General features: G+C 43.1%; 1 protein-coding gene across 3 annotated transcripts in view; it reads left to right on the top strand.

The window, feature by feature from the left end:
* The first annotated feature begins 14,178 nt into the window (after positions 1-14,178).
* asxl2.S (ASXL transcriptional regulator 2 S homeolog) overlaps positions 14,179-17,560 on the top strand; it is a 45,428-nt gene continuing 42,046 nt past the window's right edge. For 2 of the 3 annotated variants that reach the window (XM_041565126.1, XM_041565125.1), the window contains exon 1: positions 14,180-14,418. In XM_041565126.1, coding sequence (XP_041421060.1) covers positions 14,338-14,418 — 81 coding nt within the window. In that variant the 5' untranslated portion in view covers positions 14,180-14,337. Of the gene's footprint in view, positions 14,419-17,560 lie in introns of all 3 variants that reach the window. The other variant, XM_041565127.1, reaches the window with a different exon arrangement.

Here is a 17,560-nt window from a genome sequence, read left to right as displayed (position 1 = left end):
TATACATATATATATATATATATATATATATATATATATATATATATATATATATATATATATATATATATAAAAAAAATTTGCAAATAAACCGCACAACCAGGTCTTGCATAAAGTGTAAAAATCAAAAACGTATTTTATTATCGACGTTTCGGCTCCAAACTTAAGCCGTCTCCTGGTTGTGCGGTTTATTTGCAAATTTGGTATTAATTATTTAACCAGCACCTAGGCATTGACCAGAACTTGGGAGTGCTCCAGATCGTGGTTTTGTATATATTTGCTTTATTATATATATATATATATATATATATATATATATATATATATATATATATATATAGTCAAATACAAGAGTCCTCTGCTATATATATATATATATATATATATATATATATACATACACGCGCGAAAATTTTTTGTTGCTACTGGTCCTTTAACACTAAATTGTGAGATGAGGAGGACTGTGCTGCATCATTTCATTAGAGAGTGAAACAACAATTTGTTTAACTGTTTAGGGCTGTATGTGCCAATGCATAATACATGAAATTTGTGAAAATCAATAAAGCTCCTCCAGGCCGCTATCAATGGAAACGTCAATGGAAGAGAGCAGCTACATATAAACAGTGTATACTTCCCCTTGAACGCCTGTCATTTAGGGAAGCTTGTGCTATAGAGTTATATGTTTATAAACATCATTAATTTGATCACTTTAATTCCACCCCAACAGGTTATTAAAACTTAAATGAACATCATAATAATAACAATATAATGATTATGAGTGACACAAGAGGAGATCGATGACAGTGTGCCGTGTTGGATCTGCTGATGGAACTCAGATGTACAACAATGGAGGGTGGGGAATTAACTGCAGGGGTATTCATGTGTATAATGTACGGTGCAATAATTCTCAGTATGTCTATGCAGCCGCAGAAATGTACAGATGTTTTGTGTCCATTCATTTCCATCATGATAATCAGGCCTTCACCAGTTGTCTCATAAAAAAAAAGTTGCCGTGTCGCTCAGTATTGATTATCCTGTGTGCATTAAAAATGGCCACAATGTCGTTCACTATGGTTGTCCCTGTGTGCATTAAACATGGCCGCAGTGTTGCTCAGTGCTGATTTCCCTGTGCATTAAACATGGCCGCAGTGTTGCTCAGTGCTGATTTCCCTGTGCTTTATACATGGCCGCAGTGTTGCTCAGTGCTGATTTCCCTGTGCATTAAAAATGGCCACAATGTCGTTCACTATGGTTGTCCCTGTGTGCATTAAACATGGCCGCAGTGTTGCTCAGTGCTGATTTCCCTGTGCATTAAACATGGCCGCAGTGTTGCTCAGTGCTGATTTCCCTGTGCATTAAACATGGCAACAGTGTTGCTCAGTGCTGATTTCCCTGTGCATTAAACATGGCCGCAGTGTTGCTCAGTGCTGATTTCCCTGTGCATTAAACATGGCAACAGTGTTGCTCAGTGCTGATTTCCCTGTGCTTTATACATGGCCGCAGTGTTGCTCAGTGCTGATTTCCCTGTGCACTAAAAAAGCCCGCAGTGTTGCTCAGTGTGGATTTCCTTGTGCATTAAACATGGCCGCAGTGTGGATTTCCTTGTGCATTAAACATGGCTGCAGTGTTGCGCAGTGCTGATTTCCCTGTGCACTAAACATGGCCGCAGTATTGCTCAGTGTGGATTACCCTGTGTGCATTAAACATGGCTGCATTGTTGCTCATAGTGGATTTCCCTGTGCATTAAACATGGCCGCAGTGTTGCTCAGTGTGGATTTCCCTGTGCATTAAACATGGCCGCAGTGTGGATTTCCTTGTGCATTAAACATGGCTGAAGTGTTGCGCAGTGCTGATTTCCCTGTGCACTAAACATGGCCGCAGTATTGCTCAGTGGGGATTTCCCTGTGTGCATTAAACATGGCCGCAGTGTTGCTCAGTGTGGATTTCCCTGTGCATTAAACATGGCCGCAGTGTTGCTCAGTGTGATTCTCCCTGTGCATTAAACATGGCTGCAGCGTTGCTCAATGCGGATTTCCCTGTGTGCATTAAACATGGCCGCAATGTAGCTCAGTGCTGCTTATGTTGTGCTTCGGAGCAGGAGGGAGGGAGCGAGACAGAGAGAGAGAGGGAGAGTGCGCAAGTGAATTAGGGCATGAGAGGCCCCAGCTGGGATTAGCGAAGAGAATCTAATAGCCTTTGTCTTGCCTCCATTCACTGCAGATAATGGGCACAGGGTGGAAAGAAATGCTCCAATCTAAGAACCTTCACATAAAACCACTTGCCATTTCTTACAGCGAATCCAACAGGGGCTGCGCGGTTGGCTTTTTGATACAATAAATTCCTTTGTTTTGTGCATGCGACGAGCTTTAATCTTCTTCTCAGTGTAAAATGCGTCTGCTCTGTAGAAGTGAAGTGCTCCCAGTGGCCCCGCAGTCGAATCTACTTTACTCTGATGTGCCCAGAGCCCTGGTGCTTCATCGGAAGGAATTTCAATTACGCTTTCAATGCAAAATATTAAAGGGAATGTTGACCTTTATATTAACTCTTGGTATGTTGCAGATGGCAGTAATCTGACCAACTCTACCATTGGTCGATTGGTTGTCAGTGTTTTATCTTTATATTTGACCCTTGAAGGAGAAACCAGCAGATAGAGAGTAGCTTCACTATGAGGCTTACCTTCCAGTTCAAGCCGTTCATCCTTCCTATTGACATTCAGACAAAGACCTGGTTCCTAGCATCAACAGGCATATCAACCAGGAGAGCAACTCCAAACTGGATAGCTGCAAAAATACATAAATTAAAAAAACACACACACACACACAAATAAAGTCCAAGTGCAAACTGTCTACACAATCAAAAGATTAAATTGTAAAGTTAACTTCCCCTTTATCATTTGCAGATGGGCTTGTGCTCATGACAGGTGACAGTACAACAGTATTTATGCAATATAAGAACATTATTTTGGGAGGGAAGGGGCCCCTTTTAGTATTTAGGGCCCAATGGGCAGGTTGTCAGAAACCATTATGCAGAGACAGGATGGTGAATTGCACTAACATTGTGGGGCCCACAATGTTTGAATTTCGAATGTTTTTTTTTGGCTACTTCGACCATCGAATTGGCTACTTCGACCTTCGAATCGAACGTTTCGAACAAAAAATCGCTCGAATATTCGACCATTCGATAGTCAAAGTACTGTCTCTTTAAAAAAAAACTTCGACCCCCTAGTTCGCATCCTAAAACCTACCGAGGTGCCATGTTAGCCTATGGGGAAGGTCCCCATAGGCTTTGTAACAATTTTTAGGTCGAACAAAAAACGTTCGATCGATGGATTAAAGTCCTTCGAATCGAATGATTCGAAGGATTTAATTGTTCGATCAAAAAACCCTTCGATTTGAAGGATTTTAATCCATCGATCGAACGATTTTTCTTCGACCTTCGAAGTTGAAGGATTTACATTCGACAGTTGAATATCGAGGGTTAATTAACCCTCAATATTAGACCCTAGGTAAATCTGCCCCTGTATGTTGCTAGTCTGCAAGCATGGGTTCCAAATGGAAATTATAAGACTAATAATAGGTCAACCAAGCCTGGGACCCCTCCTGACACCTCCAAACTGAGCTAATATAATCCAAAGCAAGGAATGAACAAGGGATGCACCGAATACACTATTTTGGATTAGGCCGAACCCCCGACTCCTTTGCGAAAGATTTGGCCGGATACCAAATTTGCATATGCAAATTAGGGGTGGGAAGGGAAAAACTATTTTTTCTTCCTTGCTTGTGACAAAAAGTCATGCGATTTCACTCCCAGCCCCTAATTTGCATTATGAATTTGGTTCGGCCGGGCAGAAGGATCCTGCTGAAAAAGGCCCGGATCCCTAACACATTTTCTATGATATAAAAACGGGAGGAGTTCCTGAAGACATTAGAGGAAATCCGGATACAACTGCCATCAGAACCACGGATACTGAAGCTGCCATGCTGCATGCCAGTCTCTGCATTGCCGTGCTTAGTAAGGGGCACTGAAAAATCATCCATTAAATAGTTTCATAATTCCTATATGGATATCATTTCTTTCCCACAGTTTTTTTTTCTCTCCTTTGTTACACACTTATTTGAGGGCACACATGGGGGGTGGGGGTGGAAAGCCAGTTATAGGAAAAAAAAAATGCAGGGGGCACTATAAGGGTCCCAATTTTGGGATACAGAGTCAAGTTGGCCAAAATCAACCCATTTACCCAGAGGTTTAAAGGAGAATTAAAGCCTGTAAAAGAACATGAGAACATTTGCTGCATTTCCTATAGTGAACTTACTGCACTGGCCCAGAGATTCATCAGCCCCCAGTATCAAACTGGGCTAGATGGACTCCGGGAGGAAACCTGGTGGACCCCCGATGCTCCAGGCCCGGTGCCCACCACAGATCTGCAGCAGGAGGATATTTTTGCTGGAGCCACGTGTTTTCAGGGCTGGGCTGTGGCACCGGTTTTTAAAACAGCGTCTTTGCGAATGTTTAGCACTGCTCGCAATCTAAAATCAGTCGCTGGCGAATAGCATTTTCGCTAAGCAAAGGTTAAGCGGTAACACCTGGAGTTTTGTTAAATATTTTGTCGCTAAAAAAGTTTTGCGGTTGCGAAATCTTATTACATCCACTGTGAACGTTTGCAAAAACGATTTTGTCACAAACTTTGTGAAGTCGTCGCAGGACGCAAACATGGTCGCTAACCTTCGCAAGCATCTTTGTGCAGGTTTCTTGAGCTAGTGAAACATAATACATTCGCCCCAATGGGCGTGATTTCTTGTGGAGCCTTTTTTTTTGTGACTTTTTGTCCAAATGCATTCGGCAATGGTTGTTTTTTTAAATCCAAATGCATTAAAAAAAAGGGCGTTTTTTTCTTATGGCTACCTTTTTGTCTCCAAAATGCATTCAAGTCAATGGGAGGTTTACTCAAGTTTCTTTTAACTCCAAATGCGTTAAAGTCAATGGGCGTTTCTTTTGTCTGTTTTTTCGCTCCACATTTTTGCGAAACAAATTTGCAGAGGGGGGGAAATGTGGAATTTCGCTTTAAATTCCCTCACCACTACTGATAACATTCCACTAAATCATAACCTGTAAAAATTGATAGAAAAATCTAACAACACGAGCAGGTCAGAGTTCCTGGCTCGGTCTTATACTACTCTCTTTATCTGTTTCGCAGGAGATTTAGAGTGGGGCGCTGGTGCCCGGGGTGCCATTAAGTAGCTGGAGGGGAAGTGCCAACATTGTATAGATTCTTTTAATCATTTGCCCTATCTTTCAGCACCTCCCCCCCTTTCAGTGCAATACTAATGGTGCGTATGTGTTTGGCACTTTAACCCCCGGAACTGGCAGGGGTAGAGAAATGCCAAGATCAAGCCCAGCCAGGCAGGTCCCACGGGTACACACACAAGAGCAAGGAGCAGGCAGTGATGTCACAATTGCTAAGCAGCCTCACAATCTTTTATAATCTTTTGTGCAGCTTCAGACTGGGGAGATGAAGTCCATCAGAAAGTCTGAGCTATGGACCCACCACTCCAGTCCCCTCACAATAATTAACAAGGGAATGTTATAAAAATGTATAATGAAGCAATAGAATTCTTAGATGAAAGTTGAGTGTAGGACTGGCCAGATATGGGGTGGCCTGCTTAAATATATAGACAAAACAATCCCTGTTTTGTTTACAAGGTAAGACATTTTTAGGTAGCTTAAAGGGATACTGTCATGGGAAAAAAAAAATTTCAAAATGAATCAGTTAATAGTGCTACTCCAGCAGACTTCTGCACTGAAATCCATTTCTCAAAAGAGCAAACAGATTTTTGTATATTCAATTTTGAAATCTGACATGGGGCTAGACATTTTGTCAATTTCCCAGCTGCCCCCAGTCATGTGACTTGTGCCTGCACTTTAGGAGAGAAATGCTTTCAGGCAGGCTGCTGTTTTTCCTTCTCAATGTAACTGAATGTGTCTCAGTGGGACCTGGATTTTACTATTGAGAGTTGTTCTTAGATCTACCAGGCAGCTGTTATCTTGTGTTAGGGAGCTGATATCTGGTTACCTTCCCATTGTTCTTTTGTTTGGCTGCTGGGGGGAAAAGGGAGGTGGTTGATATCACTCCAACTTGCAGTACAACAGTAAAGAGTGATTGAAGTTTATCAGAGCACAAGTCACATGACTTGGGGCAGCTGGGAAATTGACAATATGTCTAGCCCCATGTCAGATTTCAAAATTGAATATAAAAAAAAATCTGTTTGCTCTTTTGAGAAATGGATTTCAGTGCAGAATTCTGCTGGAGCAGCACTATTAACTGATTCATTTTGAAAAAAAATGTTTTTCCCATGACAGTATCCCTTTAAAGAGATACCGACATCAGAAAGTAAACCTTTTTTTATCTAGCATAACATTGTCTTTGCATGCTATTTATAATTTTACCATGAAAGTATTCACAGATGCTTTTACATTACCCATCTGATCCCCCATGTTCCTGTATGAGGGGGCTGCCATATTTGAGCTTCAGTAGTCTGTTAGCATTAGTTAGACCAGTGATCCCCAACCAGTAGCTCGCGAGCAACATGTTGCTCTCCGACCCCTTGGATGTTGCTCTCAGTGTCCTCAAAGCAGGTGATTATTTTTGAATTTCTGGCTTGGAGGCAAGTTTTAATTGCATAAAGACTAAGTATAGTGTCAAGTAGAGCCTCCTGTAAACTGGCAGTCCACATAGGGGCTACCAAATAGCCAATCACAGCCTTTATTTGGCACCCCACTGGACTTTTACATGTTTGCGTTGCTCCCCAACTCTTTTTACATTTACATGTGGATCACGGGTAAAAAAGGTTGGGGACCCCTGAGTTAGACTGTTGTGCCTGGCCGAAACTAAATCCAAATCCTAATTTGTATATGTAAATTAGCAGCGGGTAGGGAATAAATGTGATTTTTCCTCACAAAAGAAGAATTTTTTCCACTTTTTCCTTTCCCGTCTGATTTATTTTCAGATACTTAGTGGGGGTTTGTTTGACTTCACTATTAATGGTAGCTTTTTTTTTTTTTTTAGTTGAGTTTCCCAGTTGACCTATGAGTCATAATCTGATCCCAAATTTTATTTAAATCTAATATGCTTCTAATATGGGTTGCCTTCTAAATACAAATGTATCTGCATTACATATATGTATATAGTTTTGAGTTCATATTTGGGATGCACCGAATCCACTATTTTGGATTTGGCCGAACCCCCGAATCCTACTCGAAAGATTCGGCTGAATACCGAATCCTAATTTGCATATGCAGGGAAAGGGGGAAATATTTTTTACTTCCTTGTTTTGTGACAAAAAGTCACGCGATTTCCCTCCCCTAATTTGCATATGCAAATTAGGATTCGGTTTGGCCTGGCAGAAGGATTCAACCGAATCCCAAACCGAATCCTGGATTCGGTGCATCCCTAGTTCATATGTAGAACTATTGATACAATTGAACAGGCCAGAACTAGCCATTGGGCTGTATAAATGCCTGATGGGTCGCTCCTAGGGTTGCCACCCAGCCGGTATTTTACCGGCCTAGCCGGTAAAACACCTGCCAGGGCTTGTATTACAAATTTACCAGCAATGTAGCTGCCGGTAATTTGTAATACCATTAACAAAATCCCTTGCCCGCCGATTGGGGCGGTGGCCCCGCCCCTTTTGTGGCCCTTCCCCCGTGGCTCTGCCCATTTTGTGTTGCGTCTCATCGGCTCCGCCACTTTTTGCACCCCTGCCCCTTCCAATCGCCGGTAATTTTTTTTTTTAAAGGTGGCAACCCTAGTAGCTCCATTTATAGGCTGGTGTAGCTGTAGAATGGGAGCTTCACCCGAGACCGAATGGGGGACCAAAGATGAACTGGGGGATGAAGCCAAATGGGGCCGAAGATGAATGGGGGCCAAAAACGAAGCTGTTGAATAGGAGCCAAAGCGGAAGCCACTGAAAAGAGCTGAAGCTGAAGGTAAGTTTCCACTAAACACCAATGTTTTTTTGTTTACTTGTATATGATCACATATCTAAATAATAAAAAATATAGTTGTTTATATCCCAGAACTATGTTAACTGTTAATCTGTCTGTAGCTGTTGAGATGTATCTCTGTTCAATGCAACGGATGGAACTGAAGTTAAGTAGGTCCCACCCCAGTGGGAGGGCAGTTTGCCCTGTCAGTGACTGCAGTCAAGTTTGGTTGTAATAAATTTGCAGTACAGATGACTGATCCTGTATTTGCCCATTGGTGTGTATAAACAAGCACCTGTGACTTGTGAGATCTTGCACCGTTCCCAAGAATAAAAGGGAAAGGATCACTGGTGCAAACCCGAATGTGCTTCTGTTCAAGGTCTCTGTGTGAGTGCACCATTATTTATGGAACAATCTATACTCTAAAAAAAAAAAAACATGACCTGTTAACATTGCAAAAATACTCTGCCCTTATAATCAGAAAGTGCTTTGTATTCCATTAGCCTTGGAGTGATCTCTGATCATTAGGGTTTAGGCATTTTTCAACCACAGCAACTATGAATGTATCATTTGCCATCAAATTACAGACCTTCTATTAGGGTTGCCACCCGGCCGAGGCCGGTATTACAAATTTACCGGCAATGCAGCTGCCGGTAAATTTGTAATACCCTTAAAAAGACCCCTCGCCCCCCCCCCCATCCCCTGTAAACTTAGCTTGTCCTTCGGTTTTTGTCCTGGCCGTGCCCCCGCCTCTTTGCGTCACAACACCGGCCCTTTGACGTCACACCATTCCCCTTTTTGTACCCGCCCCCCACCAGCCGGAAAAAAATTTGCAAAAGGTGGCAACCCTACCTTCTACATGTATATCAATACAGAATCATAAGGTGAAGCAGCACATGTCCCTGCCCCAAAGAGCTTATAGTCTAGGTTTCAGGCCAGAGGCAAAAGATTTGTGTAGTGACGTGCCCAGACGCAACAAGAGGGTGGCACCACAATCACACGCACAATTTCCCAAGTGATTCTCTTAAAACTGTCCCCCACCAATTAAATTTCTGAGAGCACAGCGAGGGGCGCCCAATCTCCTGGCCAGGATGCAGGGATTACAGGCAGTGCATGCTGATTGGGTGTCATGACAACTGTTTCCAGGGGCTGATGCTCAGCTAAGGGTGCACCAGCCTAAGGTGCTGGGTTCCTTATTAGTTATTAACATGGGTGCAAACTTTTCATAGAGGTACTGAACGTGCCTTCCAGTACTTTATTACTTCAGGAATCTCTCCAGCTGAGGTTAAAGGAGAATTCAACCTGTTCATAAAAAAACTGTACCCCCCACCCCAGGTAGACCCCCCTCCCCCCAGGCTAACTACCCCCCCCTCGGGGGAAATGCCCCATACTCCATATTTACCCCTCGGCGCAGATTCTTCCACGCATCCATCTTCCACAATCTCAGTAAGCTGACTGCGAGATCGGTTTGCGACAACTGCGCATGCGTGAAACTCTGAGTCAGCTTACAGAGATCGTGGAAGATGGATGTGTGGAACTCCGTTGGAAGAATCTGCGCAGAGGGGGGAGTATGGGGCATCTCCTCGGGGGGGGGGGGTACTTAGCCTGGGGGGAGGGGGGAAGGAGGGTCTACCTTGGGTGGGGGGTTAGGGGTTTTTTTTTTGGTTGAATACTCCTTTAAACTACAACTCACAGCATTGCCACCAGCCAAAGGTTCCCGTTTCTTTAGCCTCTAACCCTGTTATTTGACCCATGTGCAGATTGTAAGTGCCGTCATCTCCAAAGTGTTATAGAGCAGTCTGCCTCTTACTGATGAACCTTATCTCAGGTAACAGGTTATTGCAGCTGTCTATAGCACAGCTGGTATATTTAAGTGCTATTATAGCTCCACCTGGTGCCTATTTTAAGCATACACACTCCATGCATGCTTTGAATAGTTGTGAGACAGAATGAAAGACTTGCTACTTTTTTTTGTTGTGAAACTTTCCACTTTCCTGACCACTCACCTTGGTGCCTCCTTCCTCATCTGCCTGACCATATTTTTTCAAGTTTCCATTTATTTTGTCATGGTTTCTGAGATGTGTGCAGTTTTAGACCGATACCAAGCTTTGGGCTCAGCAGCTCTCTATCAGAGTCAGAGTGACAGCAACTCTAACCACCGACAGTGGAGTCACTTAACCCCAGGGTCGTGGACGCTCTGCTGGGACACTATTGGGTCAAGGGATCGTCACAGGGAAATGCTGCCATTATCAAGCAACATGCCCCCTTACCCATATCTCTTCCTTCTTTTTCTCACTTGCACCTATTTGACCTATGTGACACTCCACATCACCACAATACAGTATTGCAATGCTGGTTTTTTTTATATTTTTATACAATCTTCACTCACTGTCACTTAAGTAAATAATATGGTTTATGTCACCTTACCCATATCTCCTACCCCCTCTCCCTTTTTTCACTTGCACCTACTTGATCTATGTGACACATTACGTCACCACAATAAAGTACTATAATTACTATACAATCCACATACTATGCACTTTAATACCGTGTATTGTTACTGCACCGTTTTCTTCTACCCTCAAGTAACATGGTTATTTGGTGTATATTTGTATACACTCTTCACTCACTGTCACTTATGTAAATAACATGGTTCATCTTGTACTACATATGCTCTGCTGCTTTACTTACTTCGTTGTTGTATTTAACTAGTATGTTTTAATTCTACACAATGTGGATCAGGATGCATTTCACTGCACGTTGTACTTGTATATCTATGCACGCGACAAATAAAGAATCTTATCTCTTCTCAACAATTACACGGTTCCAGGCAACTGCCCCAGAACTGAATATGAGCATTTTGGAGTATTTCAGCAAAATACCCCAGAACTGAATGTTATTTATGATATGATGAAAACTAGTGCAATCAAATAGTCATACTGTAGGTCACTCCAGCTAATGAAAAATCAACAAACTGACTGCATTTTTTGTGGGGTAAAAACACAGAAATATGTTTAACCTCCAAAACCAAATATATTTGAAAAGGACACATTCTACCAAATCTAAAATAGTTACCTATGCCTTTCTGCTCCAAACTCTAAAATGAAGTTAGAGCATACAAAAAGTCCTGTGGGTAAATCCAGCTAATGAAAAATCATTACATTGCCCTCACTTTTTGTGGGGTAAAAACAGGCCCGGACTGGCAATCTGGGGGCTGCTGTAAGACCCCCATAGACAGTCAGTATTTAGTGGGCTAGTGTGGTCTGATTGGGCTTATGTGTAACTGCAATGCCAGGGCCTATTTTGACTTCCAGTGCAGACCTGGGTAAAAACACAGAAAAATATGTTTACCCCGCAGAAAACAGTATATTTTTGGAAAGTACACATTCTACCGAATCCCATGCCTTTCTGCTCCAAACGACTGAGTCGCGAGGCTTTCCCAAAATTGGCAGTTTTGGTGAAATACCTAAAAATTGCTTCAAAGCTTCAACTTGCCAGCACCTATCACCCATGTATCATTACGTACCGAGAAAAAGCACCTAAATATGATTGCCTGGCGTCCTCCAACAGTTTAGCCCACTGTTCATAGGTTTACCAAAGTATGTGGCATTTAGAGGCCCCAAAATGAAGTTAGTGCATACAAATAGTCCTGTGGGTAACTTCAGCTAATGAGAAATCAACACATTGACTGCATTTTTGGGGGGTAAAAACATCGAAAAATATGTTTACCCCACAGAAAAAAAAAAAAAAAAAAAATAATAATTATTATACATATATATATATATATATATATATATATATATATATATATATATATATATATATATGTATATATAGTATATTTTTGGAAAGTACACATTCTACTGAATCTAAAATGGGTATCTATGTATTTCTGCTCCAAATCGCAAGGCTTTTTTTTATTTTGATTAAATATCTGAAAATTGCCTCAAAGCTTCAACTACCCAGCATCATATCACCCATGTATCATTAGGTACCAAGAAAAAGCACCTAAATATGATTGTCAGGGGTCCTCCAAACAGTTTGGTGGCCATTGTTCATAGGTTTACCAAAGTATGTGGCATTTCGAGGCCCTGAAATGAAGTTGGCGCATACAAATAATCCTGTGGATAAAATCAACACATTGACTGTATTTTGGGGGGTAAAAAGAGAGAAATATATGTTTACCCCTCAAAACCCTATATTTTTGGAAAGTACACATTGTATTGAATCTAAAATGGGTTCCCATGTCTTTCTGCTCCAAAAGACTGAGTCGCAAGACTTTGCCAAAATTGTTGGTTTTGGTGGATTACCTGAAAATTGCCTGAAAGCTTCAACTTGCCAGCACCTATCACCCATGTATCATTACGTACCGAGAAAAAGCACCTAAATATGATTGTCAGGAGTCCTCCAAACAGCTTAGCCCACTGTTCACAGGTTTACCAAAGTATGTGGCATTTAGAGGCCCCAAAATGAAGTTAGCGCATACAAATAGTCCCGTGGGTAACTTCAGCTAATGAAAAATCAACACATTGACTGCATTTTTGGGGGGTAAAAACACAGAAAAATATGTTTACCCACAGAAAAAAAGTATATTTTTAGAAAGTACACATTCTACTGAATCTAAAATGGGTACCCATGCCTTTCTGCTCCAAATGACTGAGTCGCAAGGCTTTCCTAAAATAAGGGATGCACGGAATCCACTATTTTGGATTCTGCGGAACCCCCGAATCCTTTGCAAAAGATTTGGCCGAATACCGAACCGATTCCTAATTTGCATATGCAAATTAGGGCTGGGAAGGGTGAAAACATTTTTTTACTTATTCCTTGTTTTCTGACAAAAAGTCACGAGATTTCCCTCCCCACCCATAATTCGGATTCAGATTCAGTTCAGCTGGGCAGAAGGATTTGGCCGGATCTGAATCCTGCTGAAAAGGGCCGTATCCCGAACCGAATCCTGGATTTGGTGCATCCCTACCCAAAATTGTCAGTTTTGATGAAATATCTGAAAATTGCCTCAATGCTTCCACTTCCCAGCATCATATCGCCCGTGTATCATTACGTACCAAGAAAAAGCACCTAAATATAATTGCAGACTCTGGTCTGACCACGAGTCCCTCGCACCATTTAGCTCATATAACGGAGCAGAGATAAAGCACCTAAATATGATTGTCAGGAGTCCTGCAAACAGTTTAGCCCACTGTGCATAGATTCAGGACCGCCATCAAGAATCGCAGGGGCCCATACGACAAAATTTCCTGGGCCCCCTGGGCTCCACCCACTACAAGCCCCTCCTACAGGCCTGCCCCCCACCACACAGTAAGAAAACAAAATGGCTAGGGTTCCCACATGTTAATAAAAAGATATTGGTGGTCAGGGAACCCCATAAAAAAACGTGGCCAGGGCCCCCCCATTAAAAAATATTGGTGGCTAGGACCCCACATGAGAAAAGATTGGTGGCCAGGGTCCCCTCCCCACATTATGAGAAAATTGGTGGCCAGGGCCCCTTAAATGTCCATGCCTTATCGAAGTCAGCAGCTCTCAGAAAGATGGGGGGCCCGGCTAATCAAGTAAGTGTGGCGTGGCCCCCCCTTACCCCCCCCGATGGCGGCCCTGCACAGGTTCACCAGAGTATGTGGCATTTTGAGGCCCTGAAATGAAGTTGGCGCCTACAAATAGTCCTGTGCGGAAAATCGACACATTGACTGTATTTTTGGGGGGTAAAAAGAGAGAAATATATGTTTACCCCTCAAAACCATATATTTTTGTAAAGTACACTTTGTACTGAATCTATAATGGTTCCCATGTCTTTCTGCTCCAAGTCGTAAGGCTTTGCCAAAATTGTTGTTTTTGGTGGATTACCTGCAAATGGCCTGAAAGCTTCAAGTTGCCAGCACATATCGCTCATGTATCATTAGGTACCGGGAAAAAGCACCTGAATATGATTTCAGACTCTGGTCTGACCACGAGTCCCTCGCCCCTCATATAACGGAGCAGTTTGTGTGAGAGAACACGACGCTACATCAGTAAGACTCACACAGCAACACGTTCTGTCCCCGCCCCAGTGAGGGCACCTGTAGAAGCGCCTCTACCTCAGTGCCACCACTTCTCACTGCGCTTGCGCGCAGCATTCCCCGCCTGAAGTACTTGAAGCTCCCCGGACACGCCCTTAATGCTAGAGGACACGCCCTGTGCATAACAGCCCAGCCCCTGTGTTTGACAGCGGGTACAGTAAGAGTTGTGACGTCAGGTAGGGTCACATGATCTGATCCCCTTACAGTACGGAGCCAACATGGCAGCGGGCAGTTGAGCGCGGGCAGTAGCGACTGGCAGTGATACCGATTGGGCCCCGGCCGGGACATGAGGGACGCGGCACGGAGGAAGAGGAGGAGGCGGCGGAGGAAGAAGAAGGGACGGACGTGGGCCGAGGCCGCCAAGACGGTGAGTGAGAGTTTGTGGGGGAGGGAGGCCTGGCACTGACTGAGGAGCAGGTGTCATTCTTGTACTGGGACTCAGGGCCGGAACTAGGGCTAGTCACGTGCCTTCTGTCTCATACCCCAGTCCCGTCCCCCCTCTCTCCGTTCTAGTCAGCTTGTGCCTACCGTGCGCGTCCTTTTTTGCGCGCCTCCTTTTCGCGCATGCGCCCGCCTATTAGTCTCACCTGGCCTGTCTCACTAGGCGCAACTGGGACTGACCACTCGCTACTGTCTCTCCTGCACTGACTGACCACTTACCTCTCGCCACTTACCTCTCACCACTCACCTCTCACACTTACCACTCACCACTTACCTCTCACCTCTCACACTCACCTCTCACCTCTCACACTTACCTCTCACCACTTACCTCTCACACTCACCACTTACCTCTCGCCACTTACCTCTCACCACTTACCTCTCGCCAAAGATCTCACCACTTACCTTGCCACTCACCACTTACCTCAACTACTTACCTCTCACACTTACCTCTCACACTCACCTCTCACACTTACCTCTCACCACTTACTTCTCGCCAAACCTCTCACCACTTACCTCTCGCCAAAGATCTCACCACTTACCTCTCACCACTTACCTCTCAACCACTTACCTCTCGCCACTTACCTCTCACCACTTACCTCTCACACTTACCTCTCACACTTACCTCTCGCCACTTACCTCTCGCCACTTACCTCTCACACTTACCTCTCACCACTTACCTCTCACCACTTACCTCTCAACCACTTTCCTCTTACCACTTTCCTCTTGCCACTTACCTCTCACCACTTACCTTTGCATGGCAGACACACTACTTACCTCTGCATGGAAAATAGACTATATACTTCTGCATGGGAGTCTGGCTGAACACTTACCTCTGACTTCTGCATGGGGGACTGGTTACTGAAGGCTGGACTGGCATGGGCACATAGGCACTGGCTACTTACCTTTTTAGTGCTGCTGGGTGTCTGCCTCTCATAGGCACCGGGTTTGCTCTGAGCATTTAGATATAGTTGATGCTGGGTATATATATATATATATAATACACAAAAGTCATTAATATCTTGTAAATTATATCCTTATAAACGGTGAGTTCTGATGTCATCAGTTATAAACGGTGAGTTCTGATGTCATTTCTGTCACATGACTCACTGAAACTTGTGTATTATAATAAATAAAGTACCCCCAGTTGTAAAATATGAGGATATTAGAAGTTACCTCGGAGTTCCATGACCTGTATAACTTGGCCTTCAGCCTCGTACTTTTATATGGTCATGAAACTCCTCGGTGATTTATAATCTCCTTATATTTAACAAGAGGGGGTACTTTATTCACTATTTATTGCCACAGTACACTGGGTATCTACCTGTAATTGATAACTGTTTTGTACAACACGTGGCACTGACTACTTCTCCCTGTCATTCACAGTGTCCCCCATATTATCTGTAACTTTGCTCTGATCATTTACCCCTCTATATACCCTTCTAATAGGCAGGGTACTAAACACGCCCCTGAGTATTTACTCCAACCTTGGACTGGTACTTACCCATACTTTGCTACTCGGCGGTCACTAGGGGGCACAATGGAAACCTGGGGGCAATACAGCCTTATAGAAAGTGCAAATGTGCCCCAATCCTGCGAAAATTGTGTTTATTTATGTACAGGAATCAGCACTGAGTGCTCTCTGTTTCCTCTTATTTAAATATGCAGCATTGGCAGCCAGTGAGTGAGCTGCTTCTCACATTCCTCTTGTGTTGTGTGTGTTGTGTTGTGTGTGAGACTCTCCTGGTGTCGGTCGCTGGGGAATAAAGAGCAGAAATCCGACTGAGAACAACACCTTCTCTCCCATAGTGTTAATAACAGCAGATTTTGTAGCGAGTCTTATAAATATCATTTACAGCTCCGGTTTCAGGGAGGAAAATCCACTTTGGACCTGACAGAACCGTGATTTAGAATTCTGCAGAACCGTGATTGAAATGTTTGTTTAATTGGGTCCAAGAAGGTTGATCTCTCCACCCCAATTTATGTCATGCAAACATATATCACAACGAAATCACAATTCATATATTTAACCCATTAACTGCCAAGATCGTAGCTACTACTATCTGGCAGGGAAAAACTGCCAAACACATAGTACCTATGTGCTGATTAGTAAAGGGTTTCCTTGCTGCTCTAGCGACTGTTTGCTGCTGTGAAACAAGTCCAATGGGCCCCTAACCCCTTATACAATGAGCTAAGTGTACACCTAGGTTTGCAACGAGATCATCACAGGACTTGACTTCCAGTGCCTTTAGTGTAACTTTGCAATGGTCGCAGTGGTAGTTTGGAGTAGAAAGACATGATTACCTATTTTGGATTTGTCAGAATGTGTACTTTCCAAAAATAGATGTTTTTGGGTGGGGGTCTTTGTGCTGTTAGAAGGCTCTTGTGGCACATAATACGCAGTCGGGGACTTTGTTCACAGAAGGCAAATTGACAGCCGAGAAAATTCACATGCACTATGTTGATTTGGGGTCCGCACATGCCCACCTGCTTTGGTAAATTTATGTGAATTGGGCATCAGACTGTTCAGTAGACCCCTGGAGTCAATATTTATGTAATTGTATGTAAGAAATTGGGTGAGATAAATGTGACCAATTGCAATATTTTTAGACGATTTTCAGAAATGTCATAAAAACCGCTGCCCTTAGCGTAATTTTGTAGTATGGTAGTTTGGAGTGGAAAGACATAATCACCCATTTTGCATTCATCAGAATGTGTACTTTCCAAAAATATATGTTTTTAGGGATCAACCTCATTTTTGTAGCTTTTATTCCACATAAAACTGGCAGCGTTTATAAATTAGTGTAAATGCAAGCCATCAAAAAAGTATACACAATGTAGATTTGGGGTTTTTTAAATGCCATATACTTTGATAAACCCACGTACATTGGGAATCAAACTGTTTAGTGGACCCCAGGCTTTCATATTTAGGGTGTTTTATCTTGGAAACCTAATGGTATGTGGGAAAAAAGATGCTGCAGGCTGTAAGCTTTGAGGTCATTTTTGTAAATGTCACCAAAATCGTCAAATTTAGGAAAGGTTTCCGGCTCGGTGCTTTGTGGTAGAAAGAC

This window comes from Xenopus laevis, chromosome 5S (assembly GCF_017654675.1).
Source record: "Xenopus laevis strain J_2021 chromosome 5S, Xenopus_laevis_v10.1, whole genome shotgun sequence".
Taxonomy (NCBI): domain Eukaryota; kingdom Metazoa; phylum Chordata; class Amphibia; order Anura; family Pipidae; genus Xenopus; species Xenopus laevis.
Note: the sequence above shows the minus strand (reverse complement) of the source record. Positions and strands in the feature narration are given on the sequence as shown.